The sequence below is a fragment of the Equus przewalskii genome, chromosome 1, assembly GCF_037783145.1.
Source record: "Equus przewalskii isolate Varuska chromosome 1, EquPr2, whole genome shotgun sequence".
Classification (NCBI taxonomy): domain Eukaryota; kingdom Metazoa; phylum Chordata; class Mammalia; order Perissodactyla; family Equidae; genus Equus; species Equus przewalskii.
In genome coordinates, this window is record NC_091831.1 from 124,532,914 (window position 1) to 124,549,177 (window position 16,264).

General features: G+C 54.3%; 1 protein-coding gene across 10 annotated transcripts in view; it reads right to left on the reverse strand.

The window, feature by feature from the left end:
• Positions 1-16,264, reverse strand: part of CORO2B (coronin 2B) — a 137,973-nt gene that overhangs the window by 67,224 nt on the left and 54,485 nt on the right. For 9 of the 10 annotated variants that reach the window (XM_070622537.1, XM_070622567.1, XM_070622491.1 and 6 more), the window contains exon 2: positions 892-1,092. In XM_070622537.1, the coding sequence (XP_070478638.1) occupies positions 892-1,092 (201 nt within the window). Of the gene's footprint in view, positions 1-891; positions 1,093-10,513; positions 10,683-16,264 lie in introns of those variants that run through there. The other variant, XM_070622486.1, reaches the window with a different exon arrangement.

Consider the following 16,264-nt stretch of genomic DNA (forward strand, 5'->3'; position numbering starts at 1 on the left):
GGCTCTGTCCTCAGTGTCTGTGCAGCTGCCCCCTTCAGTGGAAGGGAGGATCTGACCTAGCCTTTCCCAAATTTGTGCTCCCTCATTGTGGGTAGGAGAGACTGGAAAAATCCATCCTCCACCACTAGCTGACAGTGGATTTCAGGAACCACGGCTTCCTTCTGCACGCGCCTCCTCCTTCCCCTGAGGGGCTTGGCGGACGCTGGGAGTGGAGATGAGTCAGGCCGGGAAGGGAGAGCTCAGCCATAAACAAGCGGGACTGACAGCAAGCACTTTCCCTGAGGCGCGTGACCTCCCAGGGGCCTTGGGGACTCTGCCTGAATGGCAGAGCTTCAAAATTTCATGATCCAGGCTTGGCAGATTTAATTTGCTATATTCACGGAGGCAGCCACAGAGGGGGAAACCTTTAGACAGGAGGTGGGGGATGAGGGAGAAGGTAGATTATTTCCAGCCTCTCAGTGGAGAGCTCACATGGTTTTTTAATGCGTGTCATTTTTGCACATGCCCAATGTGTCTATGGCTGGGTGCTCATCCCTTCCAGCTCCAAACCAAAAGGACATCAGGACTGAGAACTGTAGCGCTGAACCGGCCTTGGAGATCAGAGGTCCCAATTCCTCGGGTTAAGGAACCACATGTCCCCCGAGGGAAGGGACTTGTCCAAATGCACACTTTTGGGGAGTTCTGGAAACAGATCTCGGGTCTCCTGTATCCCGGCCTGCACTTGTTCTGGTGAATCTCAGGAAAACCGTAGAGAAGGCACAGCCACTGACACAGGATGAGGAAGTAAAAGACGGGGGAAGGGGCAGAGAGAAATAGGGGCAAGAGTCCCAACAGTGAGGTTCTCCCCGCCCTGGGGCTGCAGCCCTGGCGAGGGACGTGCAAGGTGCCTACCTGCTCCAGGGGGATGACGAGAAAGGAGCCTCCTCCCGCGCTCTCCGTGACGATGGCCAGGAAGCGGGCGTTGACAGCACAGAAGTGGTTATCATGCACATTCTTGGTGATGGGGATCCCGTCGAAGCAGTGCTCCCGGTTGGCCACTTTCCCATAGACGTTCCGGAACTTCGAGCTGCGGTATTGCGGACGCCAGGACATCTGTGAGGGGCCAGGAGGGACAAGGGTCAGGCTGGTCACTGCTTCCTGAAGGGGCTGGGCTGGAGACTGGGGAGGGGACGCTGCTCCCCAGGGATGCAGGAGGAGAGCGAGCCCTGGTGACCCTGCTCAGGGAGCAGGGAGAGGACAAGGAGCCTCCAAGAATTGCGTGCCCGGTCCTGCGCTGGAGGACGTGCTCTTTCAATAAAGTCCTACAGGGGCAAAGAGTGGCATGAGGGCACTCACACATTTCCTGCTGTTGGTCCACACTCCCATCCCACTTTCCAGAAAGGATGCGGGGTCCTTTCCCTTCCAAGGGAGGTACCACCTGATAGAGCAGACCATCCACCCAACAACATGCATGGGCTGCCTCCTGCATGCCAGAAACTGCTCAATTCAGTAGGGAGGCAGAGGGAGGAGCTGGGTGTTCACAGATGGAGAGAACACTGCTGATGACCAGGGGGCAGGGGAAGAAGATGTGCCCCTCTATGTGCAAGGAGGCAAAGGACCACCCATTGTCATACCCTCCTCTGGTTCTCTCTAGGACTTCTAATCCACAAGTGCACCCTCAGAAACCTCTTAGTCCTATATATCATCATCATCACTAGGCACAGAGAGGGTAAGTGACTTCTCCAAGGACACACAGCTAAGGAGTAGGGCCGTGAACACAGGTCTCCTGACTGGAAATCTGAGACTTTTTCCTATGCCAGACTACCCTTTGTAGCCAGGTTTCTCAGTGTGTGGCCCACAGATCACCTGTATCAAAATCGTCTGGGGTGGAAGAGGTTTCTGAGCCTCCCACATCACTTGTTAGAAATGCTGATTCCTGGGTCCCAATCCAGACCTCCTGAATCCAATATTTGGGGATGGGGTCCAGAGATTAGCACTTAATCCAGCTTCCCCCCTCCACTCTCAGGGGGCCAGAAGCACACGGAAGTTTGGGAGCCCCTGTTCTAGCGAATGGAATGAGTGGTCCACTCCCCAACCTTCCCCACCCACCATCAGTGACTCAGGCTCAAACCAACCAACAAACCAGCTCCTACCACATGCCTGTCCCATGCTATGCACAGCAGAGAACATGGGTGTGCACGAGGGGGTGGGGGACAATGGATGGGCTGCCCACAATGGAGTCCAGCGTCGCTGAAAGGTGGCACCTTCCTATGGGGAAGCCCCAAAGATGGGCAGCATGGCACATGGAGCCCCACAGGTGTTCTCCTGGCAGACACGTATGCAAGTGCAACGAGCCACACGCATGTCCCCAGCCAGGGGTGTGGCATACAACAGGCGCTCAATAAGTGCTCTGTAAAACGAACATGCTTCTGACCCAGCTTCACCATCATCTATCCTCTCTCCTTCCTGCCAAATCTCCTGATGTGCCTTGAGTCTCCCACCCCATCTCAGGGCAGAAAGGGACAAGCTCATTTCTTCACATGAAATTTCCGAGGGGAAGAAAACAAAAGGAGCCACCACCACACAGAATCAGGAAACCCACCGAGAGAATTTGACTGAAAACAAAACTTTGCATTTGATTTAAATAAAGCCGAGAGCTCAGCTACAAAGGCTTTTCTTGAAGGAACAAGTTCAGCTCCAATGAGGAGAATCCCAGGGAAGGCTCCTCACCTTCAGGCAACCCCTCTTCCCCAGCTCTCTGGGGCCCCCACCCCGAGCTCTTCTCCTCTCCCCCAGGTCACTCTCCACTCCTCCCTACGCCGCCCCCCCTGCCCACGCTGTACCCCATTCCCGCCTGCCTTCTCCTCTCTCTGCCAAGTTCTGCCTAAGGCTGTTCAGGACAAAGTCTGCTGGAGAGGGCGGCGCGCACTGGCCGGCCGGGAGCCTGGCTGGTCACTCCTGGCTGTGTGACCCCAGGCAAGCCCCTTCCGCTCTCTGGTTTCTGACTCCTCATCTGGATTACATCATCGATCCCCAGAGTGGAGCTCCGGGGGCGTCATTCACGGTTCCTTTACGTGGTACAGAGATGAAGTTTTAAATTTTAGTAGTTAGTGTTTATTTTACTTTGCATCAGAAAAAATATAACTTGCATGCAAAATCCATCATTTCACACATATTATTGCTAATAAGGCTAAGTTAAAAAATAATGAATCAATTAAAAGAAAAATACAGCATGAAAAATATAGTATAGGTGGTTCATGGGCCTGGCAAAAATTCAATCTGATACAGGAGTGCTGGGAATCGCTCTGTCTCTTCCAGAACATTTTAGAACATTCTAGAAGATTCCAGATCCCACAGTTCCCACAGAAGAGAAAGGAGGTGGCACACTTGCTCATTCCAACCTGTTGTTCCTTGGTGGTACAGCTCTGGCCTGGAATGCCTTTGCCCCCCTCCTCTGCCCAGCCCAACCTCAGCCTTCGGGGCTGGACTCAACTCTGCCGGCACAGCGCGCGGCGACCTCCTCAGAACTGGAGAGCCAGCACATCTCCCTCGGCTCCTGGTCTAGACATTGTCAGAGGCTCTCTCGTCGCGAAGGCAGGTCTCAGCTCTGTGAAGGCAGGCAGTGACCCCAGGGCCTCTGAGCAGGACTGCAGACTGGTCTGTGATCTTCCTGGGCACCTCAGATGGGTCCCAGATGCCGTGGGGAGCCCTGCTGGGCACCCAGTCCTGTGACCGGCCAGCCCCTCCTTGGAGGGAGCCCAGCCTGGTGGGAGACAGACGGGAGCAGTTCAGCCTCCAGCAGAACACAAGGCCCAGGGAGTCGCTTCCTAGCCCACATCCGTGAGCAGGATCTCAATTTCTCTCCACCCCCAGCACAGCCCGTGGCTGGGTACCTGGGAGGGGCCGAACAAGGCCTGTTGATAATGGCCCAGCTTTGTGCTCTTCCCAGGTGCAGACTTCACTGCAGGGTCTCAGGGCGGCTGTGAGGGGAAGGGTAATAAGAACTGGACTGGGAGCCACGCAGACCTAGACGCCAGTGCTGCTTCTGCTGCTGCCTAGCTGTGTGACTTGGGCAATCCGCTTGACCTCTCTGTGCCACCTCCATCTGCTCTTATACAAAGGAAGCTAATAATCCCCACTACCTCCAAGTGTGCGGAGGAGTCAGTCCCAAGCTGCCAAGATGTGTACAGCACGGCCTGGCCCCTCTCGGGATGCTCACTTAACAGAGCAGAATACGAGGCAGGAGAGGAAGGGCTGGGCTCTGTGCTGCCCACCCCCAGTCCATGTGGAACCCTCCAAAGCCCTGCAGGCTGAGAGGAGGGGCCTGGGTCCAACATGGCTGAGGGATTGACACGGGCCTCCTGGGAAACGTGCTGTCCCAGAGCTCCGAGACATCTGTGTGAGCTGGCCTGGCTGGCTCTCCACTGCCCTCCACACAGTACCCATGTTGCCTGGGAGGAGTCAGCCACCCCTGGCTGTTTTCCCATCTGACCTCGCCTCTTCCTCCTCTCCCTCCTTCCTCCTTTTGCTCTTTCGGCCCTTTCTCCCTCTCTCCGTCCTCTCCCCAGCTCCCCAGTCCTAGGGGAGCAGACATAGCAAAGAGGCCCTGGTGGCTGAGGCTCCTGGCGGGCACCCTGGCAGCCTTCTTGCACACAGTCCGGTGGCCCCTCGCAGCCCATCTGGCTTTCCCGAGCTGGATGCTACGTCCTGGAGGACCAGGGCCTGCACTCAGCAGGCACATTCTTCCCATGAGCGTGGCAGTGGGGCTTCCCGGCAGGGCCTAGGATGATATAGTCCTCTCTCTTGGGAAAAACGGAGAATGTCTTCCCAAAACCTTTGTTCTCAGCATCCAGGGCACTGGCCTCTCCCCATTGGCTGGTAGTCCGGGGCTGGGTCCCCATAGAGACTCTCTTGCTGGGCCTTTGGAAAGACTGGGGGAGGGAGACCAGGGGGCCCTTGATGAGCTGTGGTTCCTCGTCACTGGGCCTGCAGCTTCACCCCACACGAACCCCCAGCAAGCCTGCAGGGCCGAGCGCTGAACCGGGAGTCTGCGTCCTGGGCTTCCACACCCGCTCGGACTCCTACTAACCTTGGGGAAGACACTTCGTCTCCCTGAGGTGCTCCATCTCTAAAATGAGATCCATAATTTCTGACTTTATGTGGTTGTTTTAAGAATCAAATAAGATTACTCAGGCGCAAGGCCGTATTCAAGATAAAATATCACTGCTGTTCCCGTGGGCCCAGCCTAATGAGAGGCGCCCTGGAAAACACCAGACGCAGACCCTGCTTTCGAGTCTCTTACAGGCCACTGCAGGGAATGAAACCGATGCCTGAGAAGTTTACAGGAATCAGACAGAGGCTTGGTGGCAAGCAGACTATAGAGAGAGTGAGTGCTACAGGAATGAGAGGTCAGGGAAGCGGGCGGATCAGGGCAGGCTTCATGGAGGAGGGGGCCATGAACTGAGACAGCACCAGGCACTGGGCACACATGGTTAGTCTCATAACTCCCAAGAAGGTTGGACCATCCTTGTTGTACAGGGTGGGAAACAGACTCAGCCCAAGTTCAGACAGTTAGCAAGCCCAGGGTTGACTTGAACCTGTCGTGACTCTGCAGTCCATATTGTGTTCCTTCCAACTGTTTTTTTTGTCTTTTTGGTGAGGAAGATTGGCCTTGAGCTAACATCTGTTCCAATCTTCCTCTATTTTGTATGTGGGATGCCACCACAGCGTGGCTTGATGAGTGGTGTACAGGTTCGTGCCTGGGATCGGAACCCACAAACCCTGGGCCGCCAAAGTGGAGTGCACAAACTTAACCACTATGCTACCAGGCCAGCCCCTTCTCCAACTTTTTATTATGAAATATTTTAACATATAAAAATAGTTGGGAGAATGGTACAATCATCACCCACCACCTAGGTTAATTATCATTAACATTTTACCATATTTCTTTTTCTGTGTGCATGTGTGTGTGTAGCTACTTATTTCTTTTCTTTCTTTTGTGCAATCATTTGAAAGGAAGTTGCAAACATCATGACTCCTGCCCTCATTACATCAGCACGCATTTCCCACAAAGGAAGCCAATTTCCTATGTTAGGACAGCACCATGATCGCACCTAAGAAAATTCACAATTCCTTGATACCATCCAATACCTAGCCCATACTCAAAATTCTCCAAAATGCCTTTTACAGCTATTCCATATTTTGAACTAGGATTGGGAGCCACGTTGCTCCCAAGTGTTTTCATTTGGTTGTGACACCTCTTGCGCCTCCTTTAAATCCAGAACACTCCCTTCACCTTTTTTTTTTTAGTGACATTGATCTTTTGAAGACATCAAGTCCGTTCTCTTATAAAATGTTCCAGTGATTTGTCTCACGTTGCTCTGTGACATCTTCTAAGTCATTCCTGTATCCCCTGTAACCCTGAGGAGTCAGGTGTAAAGCCTTGGTTTGATTCGGGTTAAGGATGCCCCTGTTACTACTCGCTTGGCTTTGGTGGGGGTGAGGATAGGGAGGAGAGGGCAGAGCATGTGAACATGCGCCTGCTCTCGGTGGCGGCAGTGAGGGGCCCAGCTGGCCAGTGCTGAGGGTTTGTTCTGGAGGTTGGTGCACAGAAGCCTGGAAGGCTCGGGAGGCTAGATCAGGCACAGGCGCACAGTGTGGGCCAAAGCAGGGCGTCTGCAGGCCCTGGAGGTCTGACCTTTCCGCCCGAGGTTACTAAGAGGCTGACTTCAGTCTGAGGTCACACACTTGGGGGCGCGGGCAGGAAGCAGAAAAGACTCCTCCCTATGCCGCCCGGGGGAGGAGGCCACACCGAGGCTGGCACTAGAGGAGCTGCCCAGGCCTCAAGGGAAGTCAGAGTGGGCAGCCAAGAGGGGACCTGAAAATGTGGCCCTTTGCCCTTTGCCCCTCACCCCCACGGCCAGCCTAGATCCTGGTGGATTTCCCACCAGCTAGTTCTACTGAGGGGAGGACACTCTCTCTCTCTCTGAACCTTTCAAGAGCAATGAGCACAAGATTGAGACACATTTGAGCTCCCCCAAAGGAAGGACTTTCTTAATGGTTAGAGCTGCCTGAGATGGAAAAAGAAGCTGCCTTGACAGATAATGAGCTTCCCAACACTGGAGGCGTTCAAGATTTCAGTGAGTGACCTCTGGTCAAGGGCAACAGGGAAGAAAGGATGGGACTAGATGGGCTCCCAGCCCCCAGATAAGAGAGTTCCTCTACTTTATTAAAGACACCTTGTTGCAACAGAGAGGAGCGTTGGGGTGGGAGCATACCAGCAGCCATCCTGGGTCTGCCACCCTGGCCGGGGACCTTGCTTCTCTGTAAAACAGGGATCATAATGCCTCCCACTCCCACTGGGTAGCAGTGACCCTGAAAGACAAGGGCTCCGGTGACAAGTGCCATCTCCCCCTAGGGCATCCCACAGAGGAGATTATGCTTTGCCACTTGCTTCCAGCTTTAGGTATTGTATGTTTTCTCTCTTTGGTTACCGGATTGTAAGTTATCAGATCATCCAACTCCTTCTGGCCCTGCACAGCCCCACCGCCCTGCACAGCCCCACGGGCCCAGGCCGGGTCCAGGTTCCTGTCTGGCAGGAGCCTCTGAGTGGCTCTGCCTGAGTACTCTGTCAGGTCGGCAGGAGGGCAAGAGCCAAGGTCAGGTTCATGCCTGCTTCCCTGGACGCCAGGCTGGTCTCCCTCAGAGCTCACCCAGGGCTGTAACTCAGCCTGCTGAGATGCTGAGGTCCATTTTCAGGGGGATGCTCCAGCCCTGCCCATAGGATGCGGTCTGTCCCCTGCCTCCCCCCATTAGTGCTTCTGGGTCAAAGCTCTTCCTCTCCATTGTGTGTTCTTCTCATCATGCAGCCCCATCTCCTTGGGCTCCTTGTCACCAGGACACAAGGCCTCTGAATTCAGCACAGCTCTCAGGCTGGGGCTGAGAGAGTCTCTGTGGCCGACAGCACAGAATCGGTAAGGGGACCAGTGGCTGTGGAACTGTCCCTAAAAGCCCACCCACAGCCACAGCTGTGACCCTCTGCAGACACCACCTCATTCACCAACCCCCCAGCTGACCAGTGGGCGGAGCTGGGCAGACACTATAATCCCATTGAAAATATAGCCTATATATACGACTAATTTGAGGCTCAGAGCGGTTAAGAAACTAGCCCAAAGTCACAAGCTGTAAAAGCGGCAGAGCCAAGACTTCAGCCAAGAACTTCTGACTCCTGATCTACTGTTTATTCCAATCTAATACACATCTTCTCCTCCTCTGGGCTCTCTACTCAAACTCTTACCCTCCACCCTTGCTCCATATACTGAAGGACACTACACAGAAGTGTAAAGAAACTCTATAGTAGTCAGGGTTTTTAGAGTCAGAAAGAATCCAAAGGTTTCTATCTTGCTTCTGCCATTTGTTAGCTGTGTGACTTTAGACTAGTTACTCAACCTTTCTGAGCATCAGTTTCTTTACTTGTAAAATGGGAACAGTGTCCGTTGCCCAGCTCACTGGATGCAATGGAGTGACCAAATGCAAAGTGCCTGGCAAGGTGTCTGGCCCAGGGTGGGTACCACCCACTAGCTCCACCCTCTCCCCTTCTCCTGCAAGGGAGAGGCTCTGACCTGAATTAAGTATTTACTTGGGGAGGCCAGGCTCTGCCAGGAGGAGGAGGGGGCCGGCTGGGCTGGGCCAAGGGTCAGGAGGAGGGAGGGCAGGCTCTGGCCTCCAGATGTGCCCAGCTGCTGGCCCGCTCCCTGGCGGCCTCTCCCCAGGCCCAGGGCCAACCTGGTTTCCCTCGAGATGGGAGGGTCGGAATGAAGAGTATTCATTTCACAGCTGAATGGCCCTTATAGACTCTTAAGAAATGGAGGCTGGCTTTTTGCTCCTCTGAGATAATCACTACGTACACTCACACATGGAAGCAAATTGTATCCTGTCCTCGGGTCCCGAGAATGATTTATTGCGGCCAGCAGGCGCAGTTTCTAGACGATGATGGCTAAAATTCAGTCCTTTAACTGGAATGGAAAAACGTACCAGGGCAGTTTTTCTCTTGTCTCCAGCTCAGGTGAGGGGGCAGCTCAAGGCAATGTACTTGGGGGAGAGCTGTCAGCTGAGGGAGCCCAGGAGCCCCCGGGATCTGCCCTGGCGACTGCTGGGCACTCGTTCCCAGGCGGCTGCCCATCCGGATCTGTGGCAGAACCTCTCTTTGTCCCACTGCTGTCGGAGAAGGGCTGGCGTTTTCAGTCTGGTTTGGGTCACTAGCTGTGTGACCCGGGACAAGCCACCTTCCCTCTCCAGGTTCAGTGTCCTCTTGGGTGAAATGTGGGTATCAACTGCACCTGCGTCCTGGAATCCCTCTGAAGATGGGAGAGGAGAACCCGGGGGAGGGGCTTTGCAAATGGTGTGCGGCTCTCAGGACGGCAGATATACTCTCGACATCTTCGTCGCATTCGCCTTCGACATTCTGGGTCCCTGAGCGACAGCCGGTCACTTGTTCCTCCCGCATCTCTGAACCAGTTCTGCTTTCCCGAGCCCAGGGCTGGGCACACAGGAGGGACAGTGCATGATCCCAAACTGGAGGGAGCAGCAGTGAATCTGCCGCAGCCCGAGAAGCTCCAGGGCCAGGCGGTAACTACGGAGATGGACGCTAATCTTCAGTTTCCTCCTCTGTAAAATGAAAGGCTATGATCTTACCTTTTTAGTAATAAATATTACTCAGAACTCCAAAGGTAAAATGAGCAAAGTCAGAGCTATTTGCGTTCAAGTCTAGCAGGAAGCTGGCAGCACCTTCAAGCCATGGTCCTGGGACTGCCCTGTGGAACCCGGGGCCCACACGGAACCCAATTTGAGAACCTCTGGTGTGAGGAAAGATGCCAGAAACCTGCCTTCCAGCTGGCTCAGCCACTAACTTGCTGGGGACCCTCAGGCAGATCCCGGTTCTTCCCCCTTAGGCGTTTGGGCCATCACCCTACCCTCCAGCTCTGCCATTGCATGGTCTTCCTGGTTCTCACTGGCTTCCAGAACTCAGGAGAACCCCAGCATGAAGAAGCCACATACCTTCTGTCTGAGTTCTCCGCACCCTACGGCACGGCCAGTTTTCGCAGGGGCGCAGGGCAGAGGAGGCTGCCTCACTGACCCCGTCCCACCTTCAGGCCAAGAGCTCGCAGGGTCAGGAGAGTGGACTCCGTGGCCAGTGACCCGTGTGCCAGTCCTGCTCCACCTCCCCCAGGCCGACCTCCCTGAGACTCAGTTCGCTGTATCCATAGCATGACCTCCTCGCGAGGGTGCCATCCCCCTTCTTGGAATTCTTCTTTTCTCACTTCCTGCAGGTCTTTGCTCAAAAGCGACCTCTCAGTGAGACCTTCCCTGAGCATGTCATTATCAACACGCGACATATTTCACTACTCTGGTCATGCCCTCCTCCCCCAGAACGTCAGCTCCAGGAGGGCAGGGCTTCCTGTCTCTTCTGCTTCCTGCTGTATCAGCAAGGCCTACCAACAGTATTTGGTGCATGGTAAATGCTAGAAGAACGTACCTGCCATGGGTCTAGGGCAGTGGTGTGCTGGTGAGTGGTTAACAACCAGCTCTCTGAGGCAGACGGGAGCCCTGATACAGTGTTGGCCAATTTCCATGGTGTAAGTACTCTCACCACGGCTATTTCAAGGTCCCCATGTGGCATCACTGCATGTGTCGTTGGGCTAGAGTTAAACTGCAATGGAAATAAGATGACAGGAAAAGAGGTAGGTGCCACTGAGATAGACAGCGAATGGAAGATCACATGAACTGTATGGTTTTTACGACTTCCCCCAGGACAGCATCTCTCAGAGCCCTGGTCTGGTGATCCCCTAACCTGGCTATGCATCGGAGTCGACTGAGGAGCATGTTAGGAAGGCACTACCTGTAGACACTAGTGTCAGAGAATATCTGCTCTAGCCCATCCACCTAAGAACAGGCCAAAGCTGGACCGTCCCACACGGCAGCTACCAGCCACATGCCAGTGTTTACATTCAGAGTCACTGAAGTTAAACCAGATAAAAAATTCGGCTCCTCAGACTAAGCGTTACATTTTGAGGGCTCACTAGCCACATGTGACTAGTGGCTACCATATTGAACAGCACAGATTACAGAGCATTTCCATCACTGCAAACAATTCTATTGGACAGCACTGGTAGAATATTAATTAGCCCCCCAAAGGTCACATCCTAGAAGAAAGAACCAAACTGAACCTCCACACCTGGGAGTTCCTGGCTGGGATGCACATGGACCAAGGAAAGCCATGACCTGGAGTCACCCCAATGACTTTCTCTCCATCCCCCGCAAATGTGGACTGCCCGGGTTCCAGGGCAGCTCTCCTAAGAACCCTCAGAGCCTCTCGGGTGGGCCCTCAGTCTTCTCAACCACGAAATGGAGATTCCTCCCCTCCACCGAGCTCTGTTCGGCCTCCCTTACGCTATCAAGCAGCAGATCAAAGTCAAGTGGGAATGAACAAGGCTGGGATGGCGCCTTCTCAACAGTCTGCTGAAGGGAGGGTAAGATCCAGCCTGTGTGGATGCTGCACTCTGCCCATCCCCCAACACAAGTCCAGCCAGACACAGAGTCTGTTCCTGGAGCAGCCTCTGCCCTGAATCCCCGCTGCCTTTCCCGCTCTGCTGAGAGCACCGGACATGTGAAGAGAAGGCTGCCGGCCTCCTCTGCTCCACGCTCTTCCGGAGAGCTTGCCACCTCCCCCTGAGATGGCCCCTGAGCTGGGAAGTGTTTCCTGAAGCCCCCAGATTCTGTCCTGTGATCCCCTTTTCCTGGCTCATCACACTAATAACAACAGCCAACATTTATCGAGTGCTCACTGTGAGCCAAGAATTTTACATTCATTATATCCTGTAATCCTTATGACAACCCCAAGGACCACCATTATTCCCATTTACAGATGCAAATGGGCTTGCCCAACATCACTTAAGTGGGCGAGCTGGGATCTGAGCTCAGACCTGACACCAGGTCCTCAGCCACGCTGGATGTTATGAGGGCAGGGACTGAGTCTCACTCTGACTTATTTTTCCAGGACTTACCACTGGGCTGAGTAAATGTTTACTGAATACACGAATGAGTGAAGGAACAGGACAGGGATAAGGAAGCGTGACCCTGACTCTTCCTCTCAAAGTCTCTAAAAGCCCCTGTGGTACTCCCAGATATAAACCTCGTCCATCCACTTATCTGCAGGACCAGATCCTTGTAAGATGCGGCCTGGGCAGAAAGCCGGGAGAAGGAAATGTCTGCCTCCCTATGGGCCTGACTTTTCCTACATGTAGTCTTGAAACAAAAAGGCTTTCACAGAACCATACCCTGCCGGATCTGAAAAGGACCCTTGGGTCCACTAAAATCCAACCTCTCATTTCACAGACTGAGGGCCAGAGAGGGGAAGTGACTTGTCCAAGGTCACACAGCAAGGTCACCTGATGACCAGTCCCCATTGCAAGCCTCCTTTCCGGGAGGTGGTGGGACATGGTGCTGCCACCTCTTCCCTGAGGCCAACCCAGAGTGGAGTGTCTGAGGCAGGGAGGCCCCATCCTGGGAAGCACCCACCCCCCACGGGGGTTCTGAGTTCTGTGTTTCTCTGCACAGTGCAGCAGGGGCGGTGGAACTCAAAGCACAGGCCCAACAGATGGTTTCTATTTGCAGCCACCGAGTCTGGTCTGTGCCAGACTCCTGACCTATTTTGAGGAACTGAGGGCCCCACTGGCTCAGGGATGGCCTCCCACTCATACCCCTTAACCCACAGTTTGGCAGGAAATCAGATGGGTGGTTCAAGGCCAGTGGAGATGGGGTGTGGAGGAGGAAAACCTTTGAAAATGAGGCTAGGGTGGGTATCTGCAAGCCTGAACTCTAGAGAAGAGATCCTCAGAGTGTGAGGCCCTGGCAACCTGGAGGATTTGTGGAAATTCAGGTTCCTGGGCCCCACCTCTGCCAGCAGGATCGCACCCTCTGGGAGCGGGCTGGGGAATCTGCATTTGAACCAAGCTCCCAGGTGATAACCAAGAACACTGGTTAGAAATGCAGAATCGCAGGCCCACCAGGGACTGAAGCAGAATCTACCATTGAAGAAGATCCCAGGTGATTCGCAGGAGTGTTAAAGCTGGGGAGCACGGCCAGTCTTCAGCACTTCTCAAACTTGAGCTTGCATCCGAACCACCTGGGGGCTTGTGAAAACCCAGATGGCTGCCCACACCCTGGGTTTCTGACTCAGGAAGTCTGGGGCAGGGCCCAAAAATGAGCATTTCTAACGAGTTGCCAGGTGATGCTGAAGCTACTTAAGTCCCTGAGCTGTAATGCAAGCAGCATTGTGTCCTCTGAAGCCCTAGCTCGTGACCTTTCATAAGTCGCTGGCCTCTCTGAATTTGTTTCTCCATCTGTACAATGGATATAATTCATAGCTTTTTCCTAGGACAGCTGTGAGGCTCCAATGAAATAAAGGGTGTGAAAGTGCTTTGTGGACTGCTATAAGACACTATTATGAAAATCAAGTTGTACCTTAACAAGTCTTTGAGGTGCTCTCATTTGCCTGTCACAGCCACCCTGCTGTACAGTGAGGTCAGTCAAAGAGCCAGGCCTCATGTGTTCCTCGAGGGCCTTCTGCATTCCTGGACTGCCGAGCACAAGACCGGCTGTGCGGCAAGTGCTCCACAAGGGCTGCGGGAATGCAACCCGGGATTTCTCATCTCAGCTCCATTCTCTTTCCACTGCGGCCTCTACTCCTCACACTCTCCTTCGTGGCCCCTCGGCCTCTTGGTAGGACAGGCCAAGCAACTTTTTTAAAAAAAGATTGTTTGATAGCCGAGGCTAAGGCTGAGCTGGCAGATGCCGGGCACCCCCAGGGCCCCTCAGCTGTGAAATGCCCGCCTGACTCCGGGGATGACTGGGCACCCCGTCTTCAGAGCGCCCGGCCCAGGCCCCGGCACACGGCGGGCGTGCCCTCGATGCAGGGGTCCTCCAGCTCTGCCTTACTGTGCAGGCACCCCCAAGCCAGGGCTGTTTGGGGTTCACATGTTTATAGTCAGATCGAGCTCGGGCTGACGCTGCTCCCCATCTACTAACGCTCCTAAAACAACGTGTTGCGTATGCCTGCTGGGCACGGGGGAACACAGCTGCCCGTGGGGTGGAGTCCCATGGGCTTCCCCCCAGCCCTGCAGAGGGACCCTACACGGTAGCCAGGGAACCCTCAGACCACCTGCCTTACAGATCAAGAGCTTGGCTCCCTGTCACCTGGCACTGCAGGAAAAGATGGGCTGATAAGCTGTCCCTGGGGGAACGTGGTAAGCGGCTAGGGCCTTCCTCTTCCCAAGAGACAATTTCTCTAAACGGCCACCAGGGACGGCAGGGAGGAGAAGCATGGCCTGTGCACTGGTGTAGTGTCTCTGTCAGAGACCAGAGGAAGCCGGCCCATCCCTCAGAGCCCCGGCTGAGAAAGGGAAGGAGGAAAATCCTTACATTACCGTGATCATCTGGGGTATAAGAGAGTGCGGTTATCGACCTGCCCACAGAAATAAACTCCTTGCATTGCTTACCCTCCACTGCCCCCAAGAGATGTGTGTGTGTGTGTGTGTGTGGTGTGTGTATGTGCATATGGTGTGTCTGCGTGTGTATAGGTGTATGGTGTGTCTGCATGTGGTGTGTGTGTATGTGTGGTGTGGGTGTGTGTGCATGTGTGTGTGGGGGGTGGTTTGTGCACGTGTGTGTGTGTGTGTGTGGTGCCTGTGTATGTGTATGGGGGTGTGTGCATGTGTCTATGTGGAGTGCGTGTGTGCGTGTATGTGTGGTGCCTGTGTGTGGGGGCTGTGTGCATGTGTCTATGTGGTATGTGTGCGTGTATGTGTGGTGTCTGTGTGTGTGGGGTGTGTGCATGTGTCTATGTGGTGTGTGTGCATGTGTGGTGCCTACGTGTGTGGGGTGTGTGCATGTGTCTATGTGGTGTGTGTGCATGTGTGGTGCCTGTGTGTGGGGTGTGTGTGCATGTGTCTATGTGGTATGTGTGTGTGCATGTGTGGTGCCTGTGTGTGGGGCGTGTGTGCATGTGTCTATGTGGTGTGTGTGCATGTGTGGTGCCTGTGTGTGTGCATGTGTCTGTGTGGAGTGTGTGTGTGCGTGTATGTGTGGTGCCTGTGTGTGGGGGGGTGTGTGCATGTGTCTGTGTGGTATGTGTGTGTGTTTGTGTGGTACCTGTGTATGTGTGTGGGGTGTGTGCATGTGTCTACGTGGTGTAGGTGCATGTGTGCGTGTGTGTCTATGTGTGGTGCCTGTGTGTGTGTGCCTGTGTCTCTGTGTGGGGTGTGTGTGTGTGTGTGTGTGTGTGTGTGTGCGCGCGTGCGCGCGCGCATGCGTGCATAGGAATCACCATTTCCTCCTGGACTTTGGAAACAATTCAAGGGGCCTCACCAGCTGAGGGTCTAGAAACTAGACAGGAACTTTTTGATTCAACTTAATGTGACTGAGAAAATACAACGGCTTTGTTTAAAAAGCCTCCTGGCTGGTGGCTGTCTCCTGACGTGCTCTACCTTTCACTCACTGCCTATAAAACAGGTCTACAGGTAATTTAGGACCAGCAAGGAAAGGAGGGTCTTCCTGGATCTTTGGCCAACAATTCCCCTAGGGCAGCCTCGGCTCCTTAAACTCACAAGGGACGCAGCCTCATCTAGATGGCCCTGCTGTGTCCCACGTGACATCCCGCTCCGCTCCGGAGCTCTACCAGTAGGGATGACCCCCTCTGTGGTGACTGGCTCAATCACCCCCTCCTCCCTCGGGAGGTTTAAATGTGAGCCAGGTGCAGGCAGCGCTGGCCGCACAGGCAGCAGCCCTGCACTGAGAGGAGGCACGGAGAGGAGAACAGAGGGAAGTGTGAAGAGGGTCGTGGTCACTTCTGAGGTGTGTTGGTGTGCTTACTCCTTTGTGCTGCCTGACTGCGACCCTCCCTCTCTTCTTCTTCATCGCATCTACTCACCCGGCGAGAGTTTGGACTGTGAAAGCAGGAATCCAAAAAATCCAGGCTCTGCCATCCAAAATAGGATTGTGCAGCTAAGCAACAGTCTTAAGAGCCAGCCTTGCGAAGCTTTTCTGGCCTCTCATTTCCCCCTGTTAGCAGACGAGGAGTCCCGCCTGGCTGACTGGACCCCAGAGAGGTCCTGGGCAGACAGCAGGGTAAGGGGAATGCCACCCGTGCAGACGGGAAGGCTGAGAAGGAGGGGGCGCAGGGAGGGAAGGGCATGTTCACAAGTGTGTCCTGACTTTCCAGACTCTGGGG